General features: G+C 41.1%; 1 protein-coding gene across 1 annotated transcript in view; it reads right to left on the reverse strand.

Moving 5' to 3' along the window:
- The window catches only part of GPR107 (G protein-coupled receptor 107), a 97,264-nt gene that overhangs the window by 53,487 nt on the left and 22,657 nt on the right, over positions 1-21,120 (reverse strand). Inside the window, exons 2-6 of the mRNA XM_075560636.1 lie at positions 9,394-9,516; positions 9,016-9,066; positions 8,738-8,817; positions 7,231-7,370; positions 1,121-1,158 (exon numbers count right to left, since the gene is read on the reverse strand). Coding sequence (XP_075416751.1) covers positions 1,121-1,158; positions 7,231-7,370; positions 8,738-8,817; positions 9,016-9,066; positions 9,394-9,516 — 432 coding nt within the window. The remainder of the gene's footprint in view (positions 1-1,120; positions 1,159-7,230; positions 7,371-8,737; positions 8,818-9,015; positions 9,067-9,393; positions 9,517-21,120) is intronic.

The following is a 21,120-nucleotide window of genomic DNA, read 5'->3' on the forward strand; positions in this document are numbered from 1 at the left end:
CCAAAAAAACACTGCCTTTGGATGTTCCTCACTGAAATATCAAAGTATCCCAACCAAACCCTTAAATCTTCTCTTTCTGCTATTTCTACCACCCCACCACCACCCCACCAAGAAATCCACCTATTCCCTACCTGCGCCACTCCCTGAAACAGACTCCCAGACGGGCCCCATATTCTAAACACCAAGGCTGTACTCTAATCCAGATTCTTATCACCTAAACCTGCATGATTACATGTCCTTCTGACTGATCTAATTTCACTCTGCTCCTTTCCAATCTTCTACCCTGAACGTTACTTTCATAACGATGATCTTTACAAAATACCATTTGTATCACATTAATTACTGATCAATAGTTCACAGTAACTTCCTATTACCTACACTGTAAGGCATTCAAAGGAGCTCCGGTGGTGCTGCCAGGAAGGCATGAGACTACTAGCCACAAGGTCAGTGGTTCAAACCCAGCAGCTGTTCTAAGAGCAAAAGATGACAGGCTGTCAGATCTATCACTGTAAAGATCCCCAGCCTCGGTGGAAATCCTACAGAGAATAAGCTCAATGGCAGTGAGTCTGAGTTGGGTATGGTAAGACATTTCATGGTTGGCCTGTATTACCTAAGATCTCTACCTCTCTACTTAGGTATGTGTCTTGTACTTCAGATAGGTCGATACCCAGCATGTGTATGTTCATTCCCACCTTCTGTTCTTTGCTTATATCATCTCTTTTCTTCTCTTTCACAAACAAATCCACTGGACTCCATGCGGGTGAAACCTCTGCCTAGAGGGCTCTTTAGAACACTCCGCTTCCCTCCCCCAGCCTATCACACAAGTGCTGTCCAATGCAGCACTCAATTTTATTTTGAAATTGTTTAGGTTATCTACTTCATCTTCCCAAGCAGCAGACAACTCCCTGTAGACCAAGAACACACATGTACATATATGTATGCATATACACATACCAATACATGATTGCACATAAACACATTAATAAACACACATACACACATATGAAGGGGCTTTAAAAGGTTCATGGGAAAACAGAATGAAGAGTTAACGGCATTTTACCAGACTTTTGAAGTCTGTATTCCCAGAAAAGCTGGGCACAGGTACGTAATTGGTTCTTACCTTCGATTTTACTGTACTTCTTTTAGACTTCCTACTGTCTAGAAACAGAAACATTTAAATGACATCATTGCTTGATTCTGCTTATATACATATGACAACATCATTTTATGAATCTCTAATATCATACAATTAAAACAACAAAATACAAAAGGTGAGATTATAATCTATCTTGATTATCATCTTCTCATGTCCTGAAATAGAATTCTTCAGCCACAGCATGTCATGTCAGAATTGTTAATGAAAGATACAAAAAATTGAAAACAAAGAAACCTCACTGCCATCAAGTTGATTCCAACTCATAGCGACCCTACAGGTCAGGGCAGAACTGCCCTGTGAGGTGTGAGTTTCCAAGGCTATAACTCTTTACAGCAGGGGTCCTCAAACTCTTTAAACAGGGGGCCAGTTCACTGTCCCTCAGACCCGTTGGAAGGCTGGATTATAGATTAAAAACTTATGAACAAATTCCTATGCACACTGCACATACCTTATTTTGAAAACAAAACAAAAGGGGGGTGGCAAAACCACTCGGCCGGATAAATGCCCTTGGTGGGCTGCATGTGTGGCCCGCGGGCCATAGCTTGAGGACCCCAGCTTTACAGGAATAAAAAACCTCATCTTTCAGCCTTGGAGCTGCTGGTGGCTTCAAACTGCTGACCAACACATAACCACTACACCACCAGGGCTCCTATGAAAAATACTATTAAATAAATGAATAGTTAGTACTATAAGGAGACACATTTCAGAATACTCTCATGTACAGTCTTGCCAGAGATGTCACATGATGTGCCTTTCACTATTTTCTTTTTTTATTAATCATTTTATTTGGGGATCTTACAAATCTTATGAAAATCCATCATTCAATTATATGAAGCACACTTGTAAATATGTTGCCATCAACATTTCCAAAACATTTTTGTTCTACTTGAGCCCTTGGCATCAGCTCTTTTTTCCCCTCCCACCCTAGTGAATCCTCGATCAATTACACATTATAATTATTTCATGTTTTACACTGTCCATTGTCTCCCTTCACCCACATTTTTGTTATTCATTCCCTTGGGGAGGCTATATATCCAACCATGTGATGGGTTCCCCTTTCTCCTGTCCCCCCACCATCCCCCTACCCTCATGATATTGCTATTCCTACCAATGTTCCTGAGGGTTTTAGCTGTCCTGAATTCCATGTGTCGAGAGCTCTTCTCTGTACCAATGTGTGTACTCTGGTCTAGCTGGATTTGTCAGGTAGAACTGGGTCATGGTAGTGGGGTGGGGGAGGGGGAAGAAGCATTCAGGAACTAGAGGAATGATGTGTGTTTCATCAGAGCTATACTGGACCCTGGTTGAATCGTCCCTTCCTTGTAACCCTTCTAGGAAGGGGATGTCCAATTGTCTACAAGTGGGCTTTGGGTCTCCACTCTGACACCCCTCTTTCACATTGATATAATTGCTTGTTATGGATTTTTTGATACCTAATACCTGATGCTGTCGATACCTCATGATCATACAGACTGGTGTGCTTCTTCCATGTAGGCTTATTGCTTCCCTGCTAGATGGCTGCTTGCTTAACTTCAAGCTTTTAAGACCCCAGACGCTATTATCTTTTGATAGTCAGGCACCATCGACTTTCTTCACCTTTGCTTATGCACCCATTTTGTCTTCAGCGATCATGTTGGGAAGGTGAGTATCAAAGAGTGCTAGGTTATTAGAACAAAGTGTTCTTGTGTTTAGGGAGGCCTTGATTAGAGGCCCAAAGTCTATCTGTTATCTTTAATACCAGATAAATGAATGTACTTTGGCCTCTATCCCTTTCATTATAAATTAATATATATTTATATATATACATGCCCATAGTTATACCTCTATAAAAAGCTCTTGCCTCCTACTTCTTTCCACTATTTCCTTTCAGCTTCCTCCTGTCCCACTATCATGCTCACCCTCTACTCGGCCCTCAATAATTCCTCTTGAATCCACTGCACTTGATCAAACCCCATCAGGCTTCCTCACCATCATTTTTAGATCTCTTGTTGTTCCCTCATCCCTGAGTTTGTTGGCTCCCCGTTCCCCCTCCCTGCTCCATCCTCTTCCATGTCACCCCAGGACTGCTGGTACCATTGTTTTCTCCTTGGGATTATTTATCCTGCCTATCATATATAGATAGACATATCTGCTAAGAAATTATGTTTGAATAAGAGAATTGTTGAATAAGAGAATTGTTTTTAAAAATTCTAATATATGAGACCTGTTTACATAGTGGAAAAATTCATAGCAAATATTACTAGACAGATTCATTCTTAGAGAAAGAGAGAGAAAGAACAGGGTCTGTTAAGATTGCTACAGGAAGGAACTTTGTTCCTGGAATACAGAGGGCATCTGGGCTTTATTTTGACTTTAGATACTCTTCGTGGGGAACACATTATATAAAAATGTATATCAAGATTCTCAAACATACTTATAGCCTTTTAATCAGAAATTTCAATTCTAGCAAACCCACTAAAGAGTTGTATACAGACATGAAAAAAGTATTTGTATAGATAAGTCAAACACTACAATATTCAAACTTGCATAGAAATTAAATATAACTTCTTAAGGATGGCATCCATTTAGTGGGTTATTATACAGGTACAAAATATGTTAAAGGTAAGTGAAGAAGGATATATTTATAAATTTATATACTAGGAGGTACCCCTAAAAAAAAAAAACCCAGACTTGCACTGGGTGGAGCGGAATTTTCGTAGCTTGCATATTTTCCAGGTAGGTGAGCACTGAGCTACTCGTTCTGAGTTAGTGCACCCAGAAACACTGCCTGGGAAGTTCTCTCTGGTCACAATGAATTTTTCCGTAAAAGCTATTTCACTCAAACATCGTTTTTTTTATTTTTTGTGATGGATGATTTAAGAGAATAGCATTCAGCTGGGATATTGTTTCCTGATCAAAAAAAATGTCACAGAAACTGTTGTGATGTTGAACACCGCTTACAAAGACAGCACCATGGGAAAAACTCAATTGTATGAGTGGTTTTTCTCATTTCTTTTTTTTTTTTTTTGGTTCCCCTAGCTCAGCAAGCCGGCATCTCCCGGCGGCGAGGCGGTATTCGGTTTTGCTCATTTCAATGAGGGTGGAATGTCAACTGATGACAAACGTTCTGGACATACATCAATTTCCAGAACAAAGAAATGAAAATGTGGATTCGTGGTACATTTGGAGTTTGTTCCACCAGGTCAGACTGTTAATCGAGCTTTTTATTTAGAGGTTTTGAAAAGGTAGAGAAACAGTGTGTGACACGAAGGGCCTGATTCGTGACAAACAGGTGACTGGTTTTGCCACCACAACAATGCACCTGCTCACACAGCCATCTCAGTGCTCCAGTTTGGGGCCAAAACCAACATGCTTCTCTTGCCCAACACATCCTACTCACCTGATCTCACTCCTAGCAACTTCTCTTTATTTCAGCAAATGAAGAGGGACATGAAAGGACAGCGAGACAGTAGGAAAAAAAACAACAACGAGGGAGGTGCTGTCAGCCATTCAAACAGATGAGTTTGAAAAATGTTTCCAAGGATAGAATCACAGATTTGACACATGTAAGCTTAAAAATGCAAAAGGGGCATAGAAAAAAAGCTACTGTATACAAACATTCCTGGGGTGAGGTCCAGGTAGTTTTGCAGGGGCCAGAGCAAATCCAGGGATACATATGGTAACCAACTAAAAAGGAGGGGCGGAAAAGAAAAGAAATGGGTAACGGGGAAACAGGGCACTAACCCACCCAAGGGGAGGGTATTGTTTATATCTCCACAAGGAAAGAGGGACCAGACTTCAACCCCGTGTTCCAAGATGTGAATGCAACATATCGGCATGAAGCAGGGAACCAATAGGGAGGTCTGAGGGGCCGGCCCCAATCCCAGCCACGAGGACAGCCCCACCTCTTCTCAGAAGAAGTCACTTCAGAGGACAGCACTGAAGCTACAGCTCTCAAGGAGAGGGAGACATGTCTGATCAGAGCACACAGGAGCAAATGAAGTGAACGGAAGAGAGTGGAGCACATAGTGGCCCACCAAGCCCTGAGGACGATATTCACGCTCAGAGACGGCCATAGGGCCGGCCCCACTACAACATCCCCCACAGACCCTTATCGCTATGGGAGACAACACTGGGGGTTCGGGAATTGCACCTGATCTGACCCCACCACACTGAGGCAAAACACTAAGGGTGTGCAACAGAACAGCAAGGGGAACAGTGCAAGGAAGTCCCCAGGGAATACCAAAAATAGACTTTGGGGTCAGGGCGTGGCACCACATCAGATTCAACCAGAAAACACCCCTAGAGGTCAACAAACAGACCTTGAACTATTTACAGGGTTTTCTCTTTATTTGTCGTTGGTGGTTTTCTTTTTTTGCTTTGTTTTGCTCTGTCTTGTTTTTTTGCGCATATTATTATCTCTGCAGGTCTATCTAGATAAGATAGGCAGGGTAAGCAATCCAGAGGAGATAACAACACACAGATGTTTCTGGGGATACATGGGAGAAGGGGAGGTGGGGGAAAGGAAGTGGGTGTTAGCAACCCTAGGGACAAGTGATCCAAAATCAATGGCGAGGAGGGTGTAGGAGGCCTGGTAGGGTTTGATCAAGGGCACTGTAACTGAGAGGAAGCACTGAAACCTAAATGAAAGCTGAACATGATAGTGGAGCAAGAGGAAAGTAAAAGGAAATAGAGGAAAGAACTAGAAGGCAAAGGGCACTTATAGAGCTCTAAACACAGGCATCTGCATATGTAAGCATATTTATATTTATAGATCTATGTGTATATATTTATAGATTTAGTACTAAGGTGGCAGATGGACATTGGGCCTCTACTCAAGAACTCCCTCAATCCAAGAAGACTTTGTTCTATTAAGCTGATGTTCCATGATGCTTACCTTTCCGACATGATTGCTGAAGACAAGGCGGGTGCATAAGCAAATGTGGTGAAGAAAGCTGATGGTGCCTGGTTATCAAGATATTAGCATCTTGGGTCTTAAAAGCTTAAAGATAAAAAGCAGCCATCTAGCCGAGAAGCAACATATTTCACATGGAAAAAGCATACCCGCCTGTGTCAATAAGATCAGGTATCAAAGAACAAAAAAAAATCATATCATTGTGAATGAGGGGGACTGAGGAGTGGAGACCCAAAATCCATCTGTAGGCAATTGGACATCCCCTTACAGAAGGGTCTCAGGGAGGAGATGAGCCAGTCAGGGTGCAGTGTAACACCGACGAAATATACAACTTTCCTCTAGTTCCTTAAAGCTTCCTCCCCCCACTATCATGATCCCAATTCTACCTTACAAATACGGGTAGACCAGAGGATGCACACTGGTACAGATAAGAACTGGAAACACAGGGAATCCAGGACAGATAAACCCCTCAGGACCAATAATGAGAGTAGCAATACCAGGAAGGTGGGGGAGAATGGGGGAAGCCAATCACAAGGATCTACATATAACCCCCTCCTTGGGGGAAGGACAACAGAAAATGGGTGAAGGGAGACACTGGACAGTGTAAGATATGAGAAATAATAATAATTTATAAATTATCAAGGGTTCTGAGGGAGGAAGGGGAAAAATGAGGAGTTGCTACCAAGGGCTCAAGTAGAAAGCAAATGTTTTGAGTATGATGATGGCAACAAATGTACAAATGTGCTGGACACATGGATGGATGTATGGATTGTGATAAAGAGTTGTATGAGCTCCCAATAAAATGATTAAAAATAAAAGAGTGATAAGGTTGTTTTGTAAAAAAATGTGAATACATAGCTTTGGGGAAAAAACTCCGTTTTTGTTTTTTTTCTGGAGAGGGGCCCCTCCTCGTATACAACTATGAATTTTGAAAAGCAAATGCTCTAGATTCAGATACAAGACTGGAAGAAAGCATTAATTACCCAAACTCTAACACATTGCCTAGGCAGACTGTTCTTATTTTTCCTCCTTTTCTGTTCTTTTTCAGTGATTATATACATTTCCTCTATAATCTCCAAAATAAAATAATACCAGGTGAATTAAGTATGTTTTTACTTAGTAACAAAAAAGGATCTACAAAGCAGAACAGTGAAAAAGAGGTTGCGCCAACCTTACAGTTTACCTTGATTTTTCTGAGTCTGGTTGCCTGTGGAAACAAGGTCACCACCAGGCTCCTGGCTCTGACCAAGAACTCCATCGTCCTTACTGAAGATGATCTCTGGGAACTGGGTACCGGCTTCTGGTGGTGATCTTATTGTTAGCCTAAAGTGAAGTAAAATAGAAGGAAGAAATAAAACAAAACATCTGCTGATTTGTCTCTCACCTCAAGCCCACCTGCCTCAACTCTGGCCTTTCAGTAGAGTAAGAGAATCAATGTCTTCACAATTTATGCCAGTGTCCGTCAAATCTTACTTACTTGCTATCAAAAGCATTCTAACTAAAACAGAGGCTGGTAGAATAATCTTCGTGAATGAAAACAGAGGTTTCCATGGAAAAATCTTTACAATAATAACAATTTTGTGGCAAGACTTTTTGTTTTGTTTTTTAAAAGAAGCTTCCTAATTAGTCTTCCCGCCTCTCATCTTACTCATGTGACGTTCATCTGTCCTGGGCTGTTAGCAGTCTACTTTAAGAACAAATCTGAGCATGCCATCCCTAGTTCAAGACCCTTCGAAAGCACCCCAAACACAGGGAACTTGTAAAGTGGTCACAATGAACTTTAAATCACAAAACTCTCCATCAGACATGCTGAACTCGAAAACACAAAATCACCATCAGACATTTGAGTTCATATGTGTTAAATCCTCATAATAATCGTATAAGGTCAAAAACCAAATTCACAGCCACTGAGTCGATTCTGACCCTAACAACCCTATAGGATAGGGTAGAACTGCCCCTTGAGATTTATAAGACTATGAAACTTTATGGGAGTAGAAAGCCTCATCTTTCTCCGATGGTGACCTTGCAGTGAAAAGCCCAATCCATAACCCACTGCACCACGAGAGCTTATCATTACTATGAAGTAGGCAGGGACCTGAAGGCCTAGTCACACACCTGGTGAATAGCAGAAGCATTTTCAAACTTGGCCTAGGGCTCAAGCCTATCCTCTTAATCACCATGCTAAAGCTGGGGGCCAGCACCAGGTTAAGGCCATCAGGTTCCTAAATTACTAAAAAAACCCTCACAGGTCCTCAGACTGGCATACATGACTATCCCAGTATTTGGACTCAGTTTTGTGTCTTACCATACTTCTTCCCAAAATGAATTCTTTCTATTAAAACACGATGCTATTTCGTGCCATTCTGCTGTTGTGTATCCTGGTCTTTCTTACGGGAATGCTCTTCCCTTTCTGAGAAAGCCTGTTCATTCAAAGGCTGCCTGGGTGCTTGGTTAACAGGTGCTTCTTTCCTACCATTCTCTACTGCGCCTCCATCATGGGCACAGTACTCTGTCTCCCCAGCCAATTCAGAAGCTCTCTAGGGAGGACCTCTGGCTCCCGCATCGTGTGTTTAATCTCAGCACTCTCAGTACTTGGCACATGGCAGACACTCCAGAAAAGCTAACTCAGGTACTAAATTCCCCTTAAATTTACTCCAGGACTAAACTGGAAGAACATTAGGATTACTTACTCACTTCTGGAGAAGTCTACGATTAGAAGGGTGACGGGAACAGATTGTTTCTTTAAAATACAGTAATTGATATCTTCATCCTGAGAAGAGAAGAAGCCACTGTACATCACCTTATTCATTAACACCAGGAGAGGTACCAAAATTTTTCAGCAACGACGCAAGTATGTGGTGCAATCTCCGCTCCAAACAGTGAATAAAGCTGCATGTGCTCAGAAGTGAGCTCTTGCCACTCAGTCTCTTGAGCTACACTGAAGAATGATCAAGCACATAATACTTACCAGATAAGAAGAAAATCCATCGTTCTGTGCACGGTCTAGGCTGAACCCAATCTAGGGGGAGGAAGAAGAGTAGAGGCAATCAGGCACACTGCCTTGACAGCCACATCTTTCCAGCTCAGAAAGCAGGAAACGGAACTAGGAAGGCAATTCCACCTCAAGTCAACTCACTAATTACTCAAATTACTTGATAACTACCACAAGTGTTGAAGGTAAAACTACCTGATAAACCTAATAAATTCACAAGTTAAAGTTACTCCACATTCAGATACTTTTAAGCTGAGCAAGTGAAATTTCACTCTGTCTAGAGAAAAGGCTAACATCCTCCATCTCATTAATTGCATAGGTTTGTGGTCTTTGGTCTCATTGAAAGACACTTACATTAGTATCTTTGTCTGGGGCTCCTTCTGACGCATGGACAGAGAGGCTAGTGACATTAACCACCATGCACCCATCCTTGAAGAATCCAAAGGTGTTGAGATGGACCTTATGCCGCACATCATCCTAAAAAGATTTGCAGGGTGGAATTAGTAATATGCAGAAACTAACGTCTAATTATTTAATAATATATTCATCTCCTTGAAGAACTATGGTATCTAACTTAAAAAAATTTGTTATCTAATTTGTCCCTAGTCAGTCAATAATATATCCACATGCTAAACAATGTACAAAGTTGGGGTGACTTCTAGACAGACTGGGTCCCCTGGTCAATGTGAATGGGAACATGTCTCATTCATCCTTCCTTCCTTCTTGCACTCAAAACATATCCCCGAGGGTGGAGGTGAGTAGCCAAATCTACCCCAAGAATATATTCCTTTATATAAACTTAACAGTGTGTATCTGGCTCCTCCTATTGATGTTCTAGTCTCTAAATCAATTTTTAAAAGATTAATTTATGAACTTTAGGGAACAATGAGTTTATCTTAATAGAGGCGGGACTCAGAAAAGGAAGTTAAAAAGAGTTGCATGGCCTGAAGAACGTAACCGATGTTACTGAATTGTACGTGCAGAAACTGCTGAATTGGTGTACGTTTTGATGTGCATATTCTCAAAAAAATTAAGTTCATTTACACCTAAAAATGATGAATTTTGAGGGAACAAAGACTCATGCAAAGGAAATCCCAGGAATCAGTCAGGTGGAGAAAAAGACCTTTTGGAATAGGGCACTCTTGAGGATCGCTGAAAGCACATCACATAGGCTAATACCATTTCCTCTGCTTGAAATTTCAAAATTGCAACTCCATTTCCACTAAAGTCAATACATTTTAAGGCCAGTGGAATAATAATATTAACAAATACTTCTAAAACTGAGGTTCTTTCAAAAGCATTTTAATTATGAACTGTTTTATGCTGAGAATCATTTACCTAACTTAGGCAAAATTTTCCATTTTCAATAAACTAACAGTAAATAGTCAACAACAGCAACTGCCAACTATAAAGTACTTTTCTTAAAGTCACATTTCGTTCCGCGTCTCACCTGCAGTCATTCTTATTAGTGTTTGTTTCTTGCTAAAAAGATATATAACAAAATACAGGCCATTTCAACTGTCCCATGGACATTTAGCTTGTTTGCACCTTTGGCCACTGTGAACAGTGCTGCAGAGAACACTGATAACACAAGGAGCTGTTTGTGTTCCCGCTTACAACTCTTCCAAGCGTACACCTCAGAGTGGTACTGCCGGGCCTTATAGGACGGAGTCAGTTACTGCACATAAGGGGTCGCCAGGAGTGGAATTGGACTCCATGGTGACTAACAATAACATGGCAATTCTGCTTAATTGGTTTGAGAGGTAACCAGTGTTTCCAGAGTCTGCACCATGTGATAGTTAAGGGATTTTTGTGCCAACATGGTTCCCGCAGGAACATGTGGGCGGAGTTTAGACTGTCAACCAGGCTGCAGCTTGATTAGAGAATATGCAGATAAATGGCTCTCTGAGGTTGGCCTCTTCCTCTTTCTCCCTGGAGACAGGCCGCACACTCTCTGCTTCACCTTCCTTTGGGCGAGTCACACAACGGAGACCTGCCAAAGCCTTATGATGCTTCCACCACCATTGGACCCACACCTCTGCACCCACCTGCCTGTGATCTCCCAGCATTCTGCATCATTGCGTGTGGCTGCATGAGTATGAACACGGATTTATAGACTAGTATCGGACTGGTGGGACTTGAGTTGGACTAGGCTCGAATGTTTTCTTGATATCTATTTATTCCTTGTTATAAGGCTCTTTTTTTATAAAAAACATTTTATTAAGGGCTCATACAACTCTTATCACAATCCATACATATACATACATCAATTGTATAAAGCACAGCTGTACATTCTTTGCCCTAATCATTTTCTTTTTTTTCCCCAAGGGGCCAAGAGTTTTGATAGCTCGTGGCAATATATAAAATTATCAATGACGACAACCACCATATTCCCTCAGCCCAGTGCCACCTGGCACTGCCAGCTGTTAGCAAGGGAAGGGGAAGACAGCTTGGGGCTCTCATCATTTTCAAAGCATTTGCTCTCCACTTACGCCCTTTGCATCAGGTCCTCTTTTTTTCCCCCTCCCTCCCCTAAGAGCCCTTGATAATTTATAGATTGTTATTTTGTCTTATCTTGCCCTATCCAGAGTCTCCCTTCCCCCCTTCTCTGCCGTCCATCTCCCAGGGAGGTCACATGTGGATCCTTGTAATCAGTTCCCCCTTTCCAACCCACTCACCCTCTACTCTCCCAGCATCGCCCCTCACACCCCTGGTCCTGAAGGTATCGTCCACCCTGGATTCCCTGTGCCTCCAGCCCTCATATGTACCAGTGTACAACCTCTGCCCTATCCAGGCCTGCAAGGTAGAATTTGGATCATGGTAGTTGGGGGGAGGAAGCATCCAGGATCTGGGGGAAAGCTGTGTTCTTCATCGGTACTACATCGCACCCTGACTGACCCATCTCCTCTCCTAAACCCCTCTATGAGGGGATCTCCAGTGGCCGACAAATGGGTCTTGGGTCTCCACTCTGCACTTCCTTCATTCACTATGGTATAATATATATATATATTGCATGATGCCTTATACCTGGTCCTTTTGGCACCTCGTGATCTCACAGGCTGGTGTGCTTCTTCAATGTGGGCTTTGTTGCTTCGGAGCTAGATGGCTGCTTGTTCACCTTCAAGACTTTAAGACCCCAGACACTATCTCTTTCGATAGCCGGGCATCATCAGCTTTCTTCGCCACATTTGCTTATGCACCCGTTTGTCTTCAGCGATCGTATCATGGAGGTGTGCAGCCAATGATATGATTTTTTGTTCTTTGATGTCTGATAACTGATCCCTTCGGGACCACACAATCACACAGGCTGGTGTGTTCTTCCATGTGGGCTTTGTTGCTTCTGAGCTAGATGGCCGCTTGTTTATCTTCAAGTCTTTAAGACCCCAGACAATATCTCTTTTGATAGCCGGGCACCATCAGCTTTCTTCACCACATTTACTTGTTCACCCACTTTGGCTTCAGCAGTTGTATCGGGAGAGTGAGCATCATAGAGTGTTAAGGCTCTTTCTTACACATACATGGGTCTCTGGATTTTTCTTCTCTAGGCAACCTGGCCTAACACATCTACCAACAATGGCAGCGCCTGTTGTTTTCATTTTTATCATCATAGTCATTCTAGTGGGGGTGATGTGGTACCTCGTGGTTTTGATCTGCATTTCCCTACTGACTAAGGGCACTGAGCATCTTTTTGTTTGTTGGCCATGGTATGTCTTTGACCAATTTTGGGTGGGGAGAGGACTGGGGTTTTTTTTGTAGCTAATTTGTAGTTTTTTCTATATTCTGGATATAAAATCTTTATCTAATATTTTCTACATACAAAGAAAATTTCTCCCAATACGCAGTTGTCTCCTTATTTTATTGATAAAGTCCCTTAATGCACAAAAGTTTTTTTTTTATCTATCTTGTCTTTGATGCTCGTGCTTCAGGCATCAGCTCTAAGAATTCAATGTCAAAGATGAGTTCATGAAGCATCATCATTGTTTTCTTCTAAGAGTTTTGTTCTTAAGTCTGACATTTATGATGTTGATTCATTTTGAGTTAATTTTCATACTTTAAACCTTCATTCTTCTGCATGTAGAAATTCAACTGATGAGCACTCTGTATTATGTATTATTAGAGAATTCTTTACCCATTGAGTGGATTTACCACTCCTGTCGTAATCACTTAATCACCATAGGCATGGGCTTATTGATCAACCCTCAATCCTATTGCACTAGTCTCTGTGGGTAACCTTATACTAGTAGCACGTTTTTCATTACTATAGCTTTATGATACGTTTTGAAATCAAGATATGTAAATCCTCCTACTTTATCCTCTTTTCTTAAGATTGTGTTGGCTATTTGGTGTCCCTTGAAGTTCCATGCCAGCTGAGGACTGGCTTTTCCATTCCTGCAAACAAGGCTTTTGAAATTTTAGCGAGCACTGTGTTAAATGTGTAAATGGATTTCGCCAGCATCAATATCTTAACATTAAGTCTTCTAATCTATAAACATGAAATATCCTACCATCAATTTAGTTCTTCTTTAATTTCTTTCAGTAATATTTTATAGTTTCAGTGTATGAGTCTTTTCACATTCTAGTTAAATTTATTCTTAGACATTTTCTTGTTACTGTAAATAAAATTGTTTTCTTAGTGTCCTTTTCAGAATGCTCATTATGAATACCTTTCATTTCTTTTTTTCTGGCCTAATCGCTCTGTATAATATTTAGTAGCAGTGGTGTTCTTGGAGACTGAGTGTTCTTGTCTTGTTCCTGATTTTCAGTGAAAGCCCTCTAGTTTTTCCCTTCCCCACTGGAGGTGGCGGTGGTCATAGTGGGTACCACTGAGTCACTGCTGACTCATAACAGTCCTGTGCACGACAGAATGAAACAACGCCTGGTCCTGCGCCATTCTTACAATGATTGCTATGTTTACGTCCACTGTTGCGGCTACCGTGTCAGTTCATGAAGGGTCACTTTCCCCTGACCCTCTCTCTACCAAGAATGATGTCTTTCTCCAGAAGCTGGAGTTACCTGTGAATTTTTCATAAATGCCCCTTATCAGGGCAGGTCTGTCCTGATAACATGTCCAAAGTACGTGCCACAAAGTCTTGCCATCCTCATTTCCAAGGAGCGTTCTCGCTTTGCTGCCAATTAGAAAGACTTTCTTCTCTAGCCTCCTCTCTCATTTAAGGAGTACAGCTGTTTTAGAGACTTGAGGAATCAGTTATCGGCTAAGAAAAGAACTAGGAGGCAAAGGACATTCATAGAGACATAAATACAGGCATGCATGTTTGTAAATATATTTATGTAGAATGATAGGGGCATAGATCTATGTATATATATTTATATGTTAAGTACTAAGGTCAATTGCAATGATCAACATATAACCTCCCCACCCAGGTACCCAGGGTGACAAACAGAAACATGGATGAAGGGAGATATCAGATGGTATAAGTTATGCAAATAATAATAATTTACAATTTTTCAAGGGTTCATGAGGGTAGGAGGGGGAGGGAAAAATGATGAGTTGATATCAAGGCTCAAGTGGGAAAAACATGTTTTGGAAATGATGGCAACATATGCACAAATGTGCTTGAACAATGGATGTATGGATTGTAATAAGAGCTATAGGAGTCTTCAATAAAATTATTTTTTAAAGCTATGTTAAAAAAAAAAAGTTATGTTCCTAAATGCCTTCCCCCCATCATGATCCCAATTCTACCTTACAAATCTGGCTAGACCAGAGGATGTACACTGGTTACAGATAGGAACTGGAAACACAGGGAATACAGGGCGGATGATCCCTTCAGGACCAGTGGTGAGAGTGGCGATACTGGGAGGGGAGGGGGAGGTGGAAAGGAGGAACCAATTACAGGGATCTACATATGACCTCCTCCCCGGGGGCCAAACAACAGAAAAGTGGGTGAAGGGAGACGTTGAACAGTGTAAGATATGACATAATAATAATTTATAAATTATCAAGGGTTCATGAGGGAGTGGGGAGTGGGAAAAATGAGGAGTTGATGCAAGGGGCATATGTGGAGAGCAAATGTTTTGAGAATGATGATGGCAACAAATGTACTTGACACAATGGATGGATGTAATGGATTGTGATAAGAGTTGTATGAGCCCCCAATAAAATGATTAAATTTTTAAAAAGAAAGTAAAAAATATGAAAAACTAGAATTTAAATGGACCATAAAGGAGATGAAGTGATAGGATGCTATGGTTTAATCTAACTACATCCGCACCAATCCACTTTCCAATGCGTTCTGCGTGATAGCAAGGCTCTTCACAATCCTGGTCCACGGTCACGGAGAGTCGCCAGAGCCTTAATACACGTGAATTTCCCCTTCACTTTTTAAAAACTGAAACAGCTTTAAATGGATCAAAAAGGAAATCAAATGATAAGACATTACATTTTAATTTAGTAGTTGTCTTTCAAGTAGGGGGTTTGTGGGATAGTTTTCTTTACATGTTCCTCTCCCAATCCTATCTGTCGTCATTCTCAGCCCAAACGGGTCACCTACCTACACCTCATTTCCATTTAGATGTCTCTGAGCACATAACAACCAACTTGACCTTCTATTCTACCTCCAAACAAATTACTTTTCCTCTAGGCAACCAGCCACTCAATTTCTTAAGTCAGAAATCTGATAAATAATAGTCACTTCTCATCACAAAGTACTCGATAGTCTGTGTTCTAAATAGACGCGCAATCTATTGGTTGCTCTTGGTCAGCCTGTACATTGGACCAGCCTTCTATGCCCTGTTCCAATGCAGTTTCCCTCCTTGTATCTAGCTTCCCAGCAGTTTTCTGAGTCTCCTTTTGTTTCGCAGCGGGGTGATTTCCCTAAAAGTCAAACCCTGTTGTCAACGCCTTTTAAAATTCATCAGTGGCTCCCTCTTTCCCTTAGGAGGGAGCTCCAAGTCCTTAACCAGGCCACCAGTCTTTTGTGTCAGCCTCTACTCTAGCCCTTCTTTTCATTGGTTTAGTTTCATAATTCAAAAATATGCAGCTCGTTTTTGTTTGCTTTTTGCAACGGATCACTCGTGTAACCAGTGTTAAAAGTCCTGAAATAGCCAGAACAAATCTAAATGAGAAGAAAGTCTGACTTGAATATTGTATTGTAATGACATCTGGCACTAAAGTGGGGAATTTTTTTCCCAGTAAAAAAACACATTATAATTTGTTTTTAAGACCAAGCTTACTGATCTGATATTGACTAGCAGAATGCCCAAAGCTATGGATGGCCCTTCGTTACCTTTTAGGCCTGGACCAGAATTTACCCCACAGGTCAGCTTTCAGTCAAACAGTTGCTACTGTTAAGAGTGGGAACTGACAAGGTCAAGGGACAGAATAGAAAGCCCTAATAGAGACTCATAGCTTGTGAAACTTGATAGACAGGAGAGCAGTGGCAAGACAGGTTGCTTTGAAATGTCCTTGGACAACTGGTTTTCCTGCATTTGAGTAATTCCATCCTACAGCGGCCCTAGAGAACTGCATTTTAGGTTATAAATCTGTACAGGAGCAGAAAGCCCAATCTTTTCCATGGAACTTCTGGTAGATCCAGATTACGGAGCTCATGGTTAGCTGACTAATGCACAAACCACTATGCAACTAGGGCTGCTTTTTCCATTTGGGGGAAGATAGGAGAAATAGATGCCTTCCTCGCCCTCTTTAGAAAAATACATTTAAGGTACATTAAAGATCCAAAATATGAAAACATAACTAAAGATTTTAGAATAAAATATCTGAACATTTTAATGTCCTTGGGATAGTACAAGATAGCAGTTTTAAGAAATGTTTTATGGGTCTTAAAGGCAAACAAGGGGCCACCTAGCTCAGAAACAACAAAGCCCACATGGAAGAAGCACACCAGCCTGTGTGATCACGGGGTGTTGAAGGGATCAGGTATAAGGCACCATCAGAACAAAAAATCTTACCATAGTGAATGGGGAGAGGGGGAGTGCGGAGTAGAGACCCAAAGCCCATTTGTAGGCCCCTTGCAGAGGGATCTCGGGAGGAGACAAGCCAGACAGGGTGCAATATAGCAATGATGAAAAATACAACTTACCTCTAGTTCCTAAATGCTTCCTTCCCCCCCCTTACCCCCAACACACACACACACACACACACACACACACACACAATCATGATCCCAGTTCTACCATGCAAGTCTGGCTAGACCAGAGGACGTACACTGGTACAGATAGGAACTGGAAACACAGGGAATCCAGGGAGGATGATCCCTTCAGGACCAGTGGTGAGAGTGGCGATAACTAGGAACGTAGAGGGAGGGTGGGTTGGAAAGGGGGACCTGATTACAATGATCTACATGTGACCTCCTCCCTGTGGGCCGGACAACAGAAAAGTGGATGAAGGGAGACGTCAGACAGGGAAAGATATGACAAAATAATAATTCATAAATTATCAAGGGTTCATGAGGGAGGGGGTAGCGGGGAGGGAGGGGGGAAATGAGGAGCTGATGCCAGGGGCTTAAGTGAAGAGCAAGTATTTTGAGAATGATGAGGGCAATGAATGTACAAATGTGCTTCACACAATTGATGTATGTATGGATTGTGATAAGAGTTGTATGAGCCTCTAATAAAACGTTTTAAAAAAAAAAAAAAAGAAATGTTTTATGGTAAAAAATACAAACTTAGGGGGAGGGAGGAGGGGAAAAAAAGAGGACCTGATGCAAGGGGCTTAAGTGGAGAGCAAATGCCTTGAGAATGATTGGGGCGGGGAATGTATGGATGTGCTTTATACAATTGATGTATGTATATGTATGTATTGTGGTAAGAGTTGTATGAGTCCCTAATAAAATGTAAAAGAAGAAAAGAGAAAAAAAAAAAAGAATAAATCTAGTTAGAGAAGCACAAAAAAAAAATACAAACTTGACCTTTTTTATTTGTAAATATATAACTCAGTGATATTACTTTAATAGTTTGTACAATCATCAGCACCAGAGAACTAGCTTTTAAAAGATATTAAAAAACTATACTGTCAGACATAATGAGGACCCTGGTAGTGCTGTGGTTTAAGCACTAGCTTGCTAGTCTATTAGTTCATGATTCCATGCACAAGCCCCTGCATAGTCTGCTCCCATAAAGATTTACAGCCTCGGATTGCTAGTTGTCTTCCTTCAAAACGTAAAATGACAAAAGATATAGAGAGTAAAAGAAAACAAACACCTGTAGACTTAGGGAGGGTACTTGAACAGTAAAATCAAAGCTCTATAGCTAGAATATATAAAGAAATTTTATAAATAATTAAAAGAAAGTCCAAGGGGAAATGGGCATGAGGTATGAAATTGAGACATAAATAGTTAAAAATGTAGATCATGTGCTTTATGTTACAAACTATCAGGAAAATGCCAATTAAGTCAATGTCAGCATTAATATACCCCAACATTTCAAAAAATGAAAAATCTAATGATATCAAATTTGGGTGAGACATTGAATGGGAATTGAGAGATTAATTTGGAAATTTCTAGTAAAATTGATACTTATAGTGTTATCCAGGATTTTCATATTAGTTCCCTAGAAATCCAAATACATAGATATAAGGAATGTTGATAGAAGCATTATAGCAAAAATTTCAGAAATAATCTTAATTTACATGGGCTGTAAAATAGTCATATTGTGATACACATATAACAACACAGTAACAAAATGACTGAACTAAAGCAAATGTACCAGCATGGAGTCTGAATACAATGCTTAACTGAAAATGCAAGTTACAGAAATGTACATGCATCGTGTCCTACTTTACCCACATTTTAAAAGCCAACACTGATAATACATAAAACAACCTGGTGTAGTACAGTGTATTAAAGTGCTTGGTTGCTAACCAGAATCTCTGCAATTTGAACGTACTAGCTGCTCGGAGGGAGAAAGAGGTGGCATTCACTTCTATCAAGATTTAGGCCTTGGAAACCCAAGGGGACAATTCTACCTCTAGCCTACAGTGTGACTTGAAATCCACATTGACTTGACACCAATGTTTTCTTTTTTATCCTGTAAAGAAAAATAATTGTGTTTTTTAAAGGAAACATAGGAAGTTAATTCACGAGAACAGGGAAGCCTGATGGGAGGAAAGAGGATTTGGCCAGAGTACAAAAACTAATTTAATGTTGTCACTGATGCCTTGATAGCCTTTTACCCTTCTTTCTTTTCTGTGGAAGCAACTAAAACAAATACAGACATTTTGTAATGTTAGATGATTGTTATATGGGCATTTGTTGCTTTCCTTTCCCAGTTTAAAAGACATTTTAAAAAGATCAGATACTGAGGGAGGGTGGGGAAGGAGGGGATAAAGGGGAGCTGATATCAATGCGTTCAAGAAGAAAAATGTTTTGAAACTGATTGTGGTAGCAATTGTATAATACTGCTTGGTGTGAATGAACTATGGAATGTTATCTAAAAGAGCTCCCAATAATATGATCTTTTTAAAAAAATCAGACACTGCTATTCTCTTACCGTATATATTCGTGCATTACCAAGCTTTTCAGCACTTTAAAAAATCATTTTATTAGGGGGTCTTACAACTCTTATCACAATGCACACATACATCAATTATGTAAAGCACATTTGTACATTCATTGCCCTCATCATTCTAAAAACATTTCCTTTCCATTTAAGGCCCTGGCATCAGCTCATTTTCCCTTCCCTCCCCCCTCCATCATGAACCCTTGATACTTTATAAATTATTGTCTTACACTGTCCAATGTATCCCTTCATCCACTTTTCTGTTGTCTGTCCCCCAGGGAGGAGGTCACATGCAGATCCTTGTAATCAATTCCCTTTTTCTATCGGAGCTGAGCCTCGGTCCACCCTCTTGATATCGCCACTCTCACCACTGGTCCTGAAGGGATCATCCGCCCTGGATTCCCTGTTTTTCCAGTTCCTATCTGTTCCATGTACATTTTCTGGTCTAGCCACATTTGTAAGGTAGAATTGAGATCATGATAGTGGGGAAGAGGAAGCATTTAGGAACTAAAGGAAAGTTGTTATGTTTCATCATTGCTACACTACACCTACTGGCTCATCTCTTCCCCACGACCCTTCTGTAAGGGGGTGTCCAGTTGCCTACATATGGGCTTTGGGTCTCCACTCCGCAATCCCCCTCATTTACAATATGACTTTTTGTTCTGATGATGCCTGATACCTGATCCCTTCAATATCTCGTGATCGCACAGGCTGGTGTGATTCTTCCATGTGGGCTTTGTTGCTTCTGAGCTAGATGGCCATTTATTTACCTTCAAGTCTTTAAGACCCCAGAAGCTGTATCTTTTGATAGCTGGGCACCATCAGCTTTCTTCACATTTGCTTATGCACCCGATTTGTCTTCATCAGTTGTGTTGGGAAGGTGAGCATCATGAATGACAATTTAATAGAACCAAGTATTCTTGCATTGAGTGAGTACTTGAGTGGAGGCCCAATGTCCTTCTGCTACCTTAATACTAAATCTATAAATATATGCACATAGATCTATTTCCACATCCTCGTATTTATATATTTACATATGTGCATGCCTGTATTTAGACCTCTATAAATACCCTTTACCGCCTAGCTCTTTCCTTTATTTCCTTTGACTTTCCTCATGTCCCATTATCATGCTCAGCCTTCATTTGGGTTACAGTAATTCCTCCCAGTTACATTACCCTTGGTCATGCTCTACCAGGCCTCCCACACCCTCCTCACCACCAATGTGGATCACTTGTTGTTCCCTTGTCCCTGGGTTTGTTACCACTACCTTACCTCCCACCTCCCCCTCTCTCATGCCCCCGCGGAACTGTCCGTGCCGTTTTCTCCTCCAGATTGTTCATCCAGCCTGTCTTATTTAGACAGACCTGCGGAGATAATACCATGCACAAAAACAAGACAGAGCAAAACCAAGCAACAAAATAAAGCAACACAACAACAAGCCAATGACCAAAAAAAAACACAACAAGAAAACACTGTAATTAGTTCAAAGACCGTTGGCCATTTGGGCATGTTTTTCCAGTTGAGTCTGTTGGGGCACCAAGCCCTGCCCCAAAGTCTGTTTTTGTTCCCCTTGCTGTTCAGTTCCATGCCCTTAAGTGTTTTGCC

Source organism: Tenrec ecaudatus, chromosome 10 (assembly GCF_050624435.1).
Source record: "Tenrec ecaudatus isolate mTenEca1 chromosome 10, mTenEca1.hap1, whole genome shotgun sequence".
NCBI classification, from domain to species: Eukaryota; Metazoa; Chordata; class Mammalia; order Afrosoricida; family Tenrecidae; genus Tenrec; species Tenrec ecaudatus.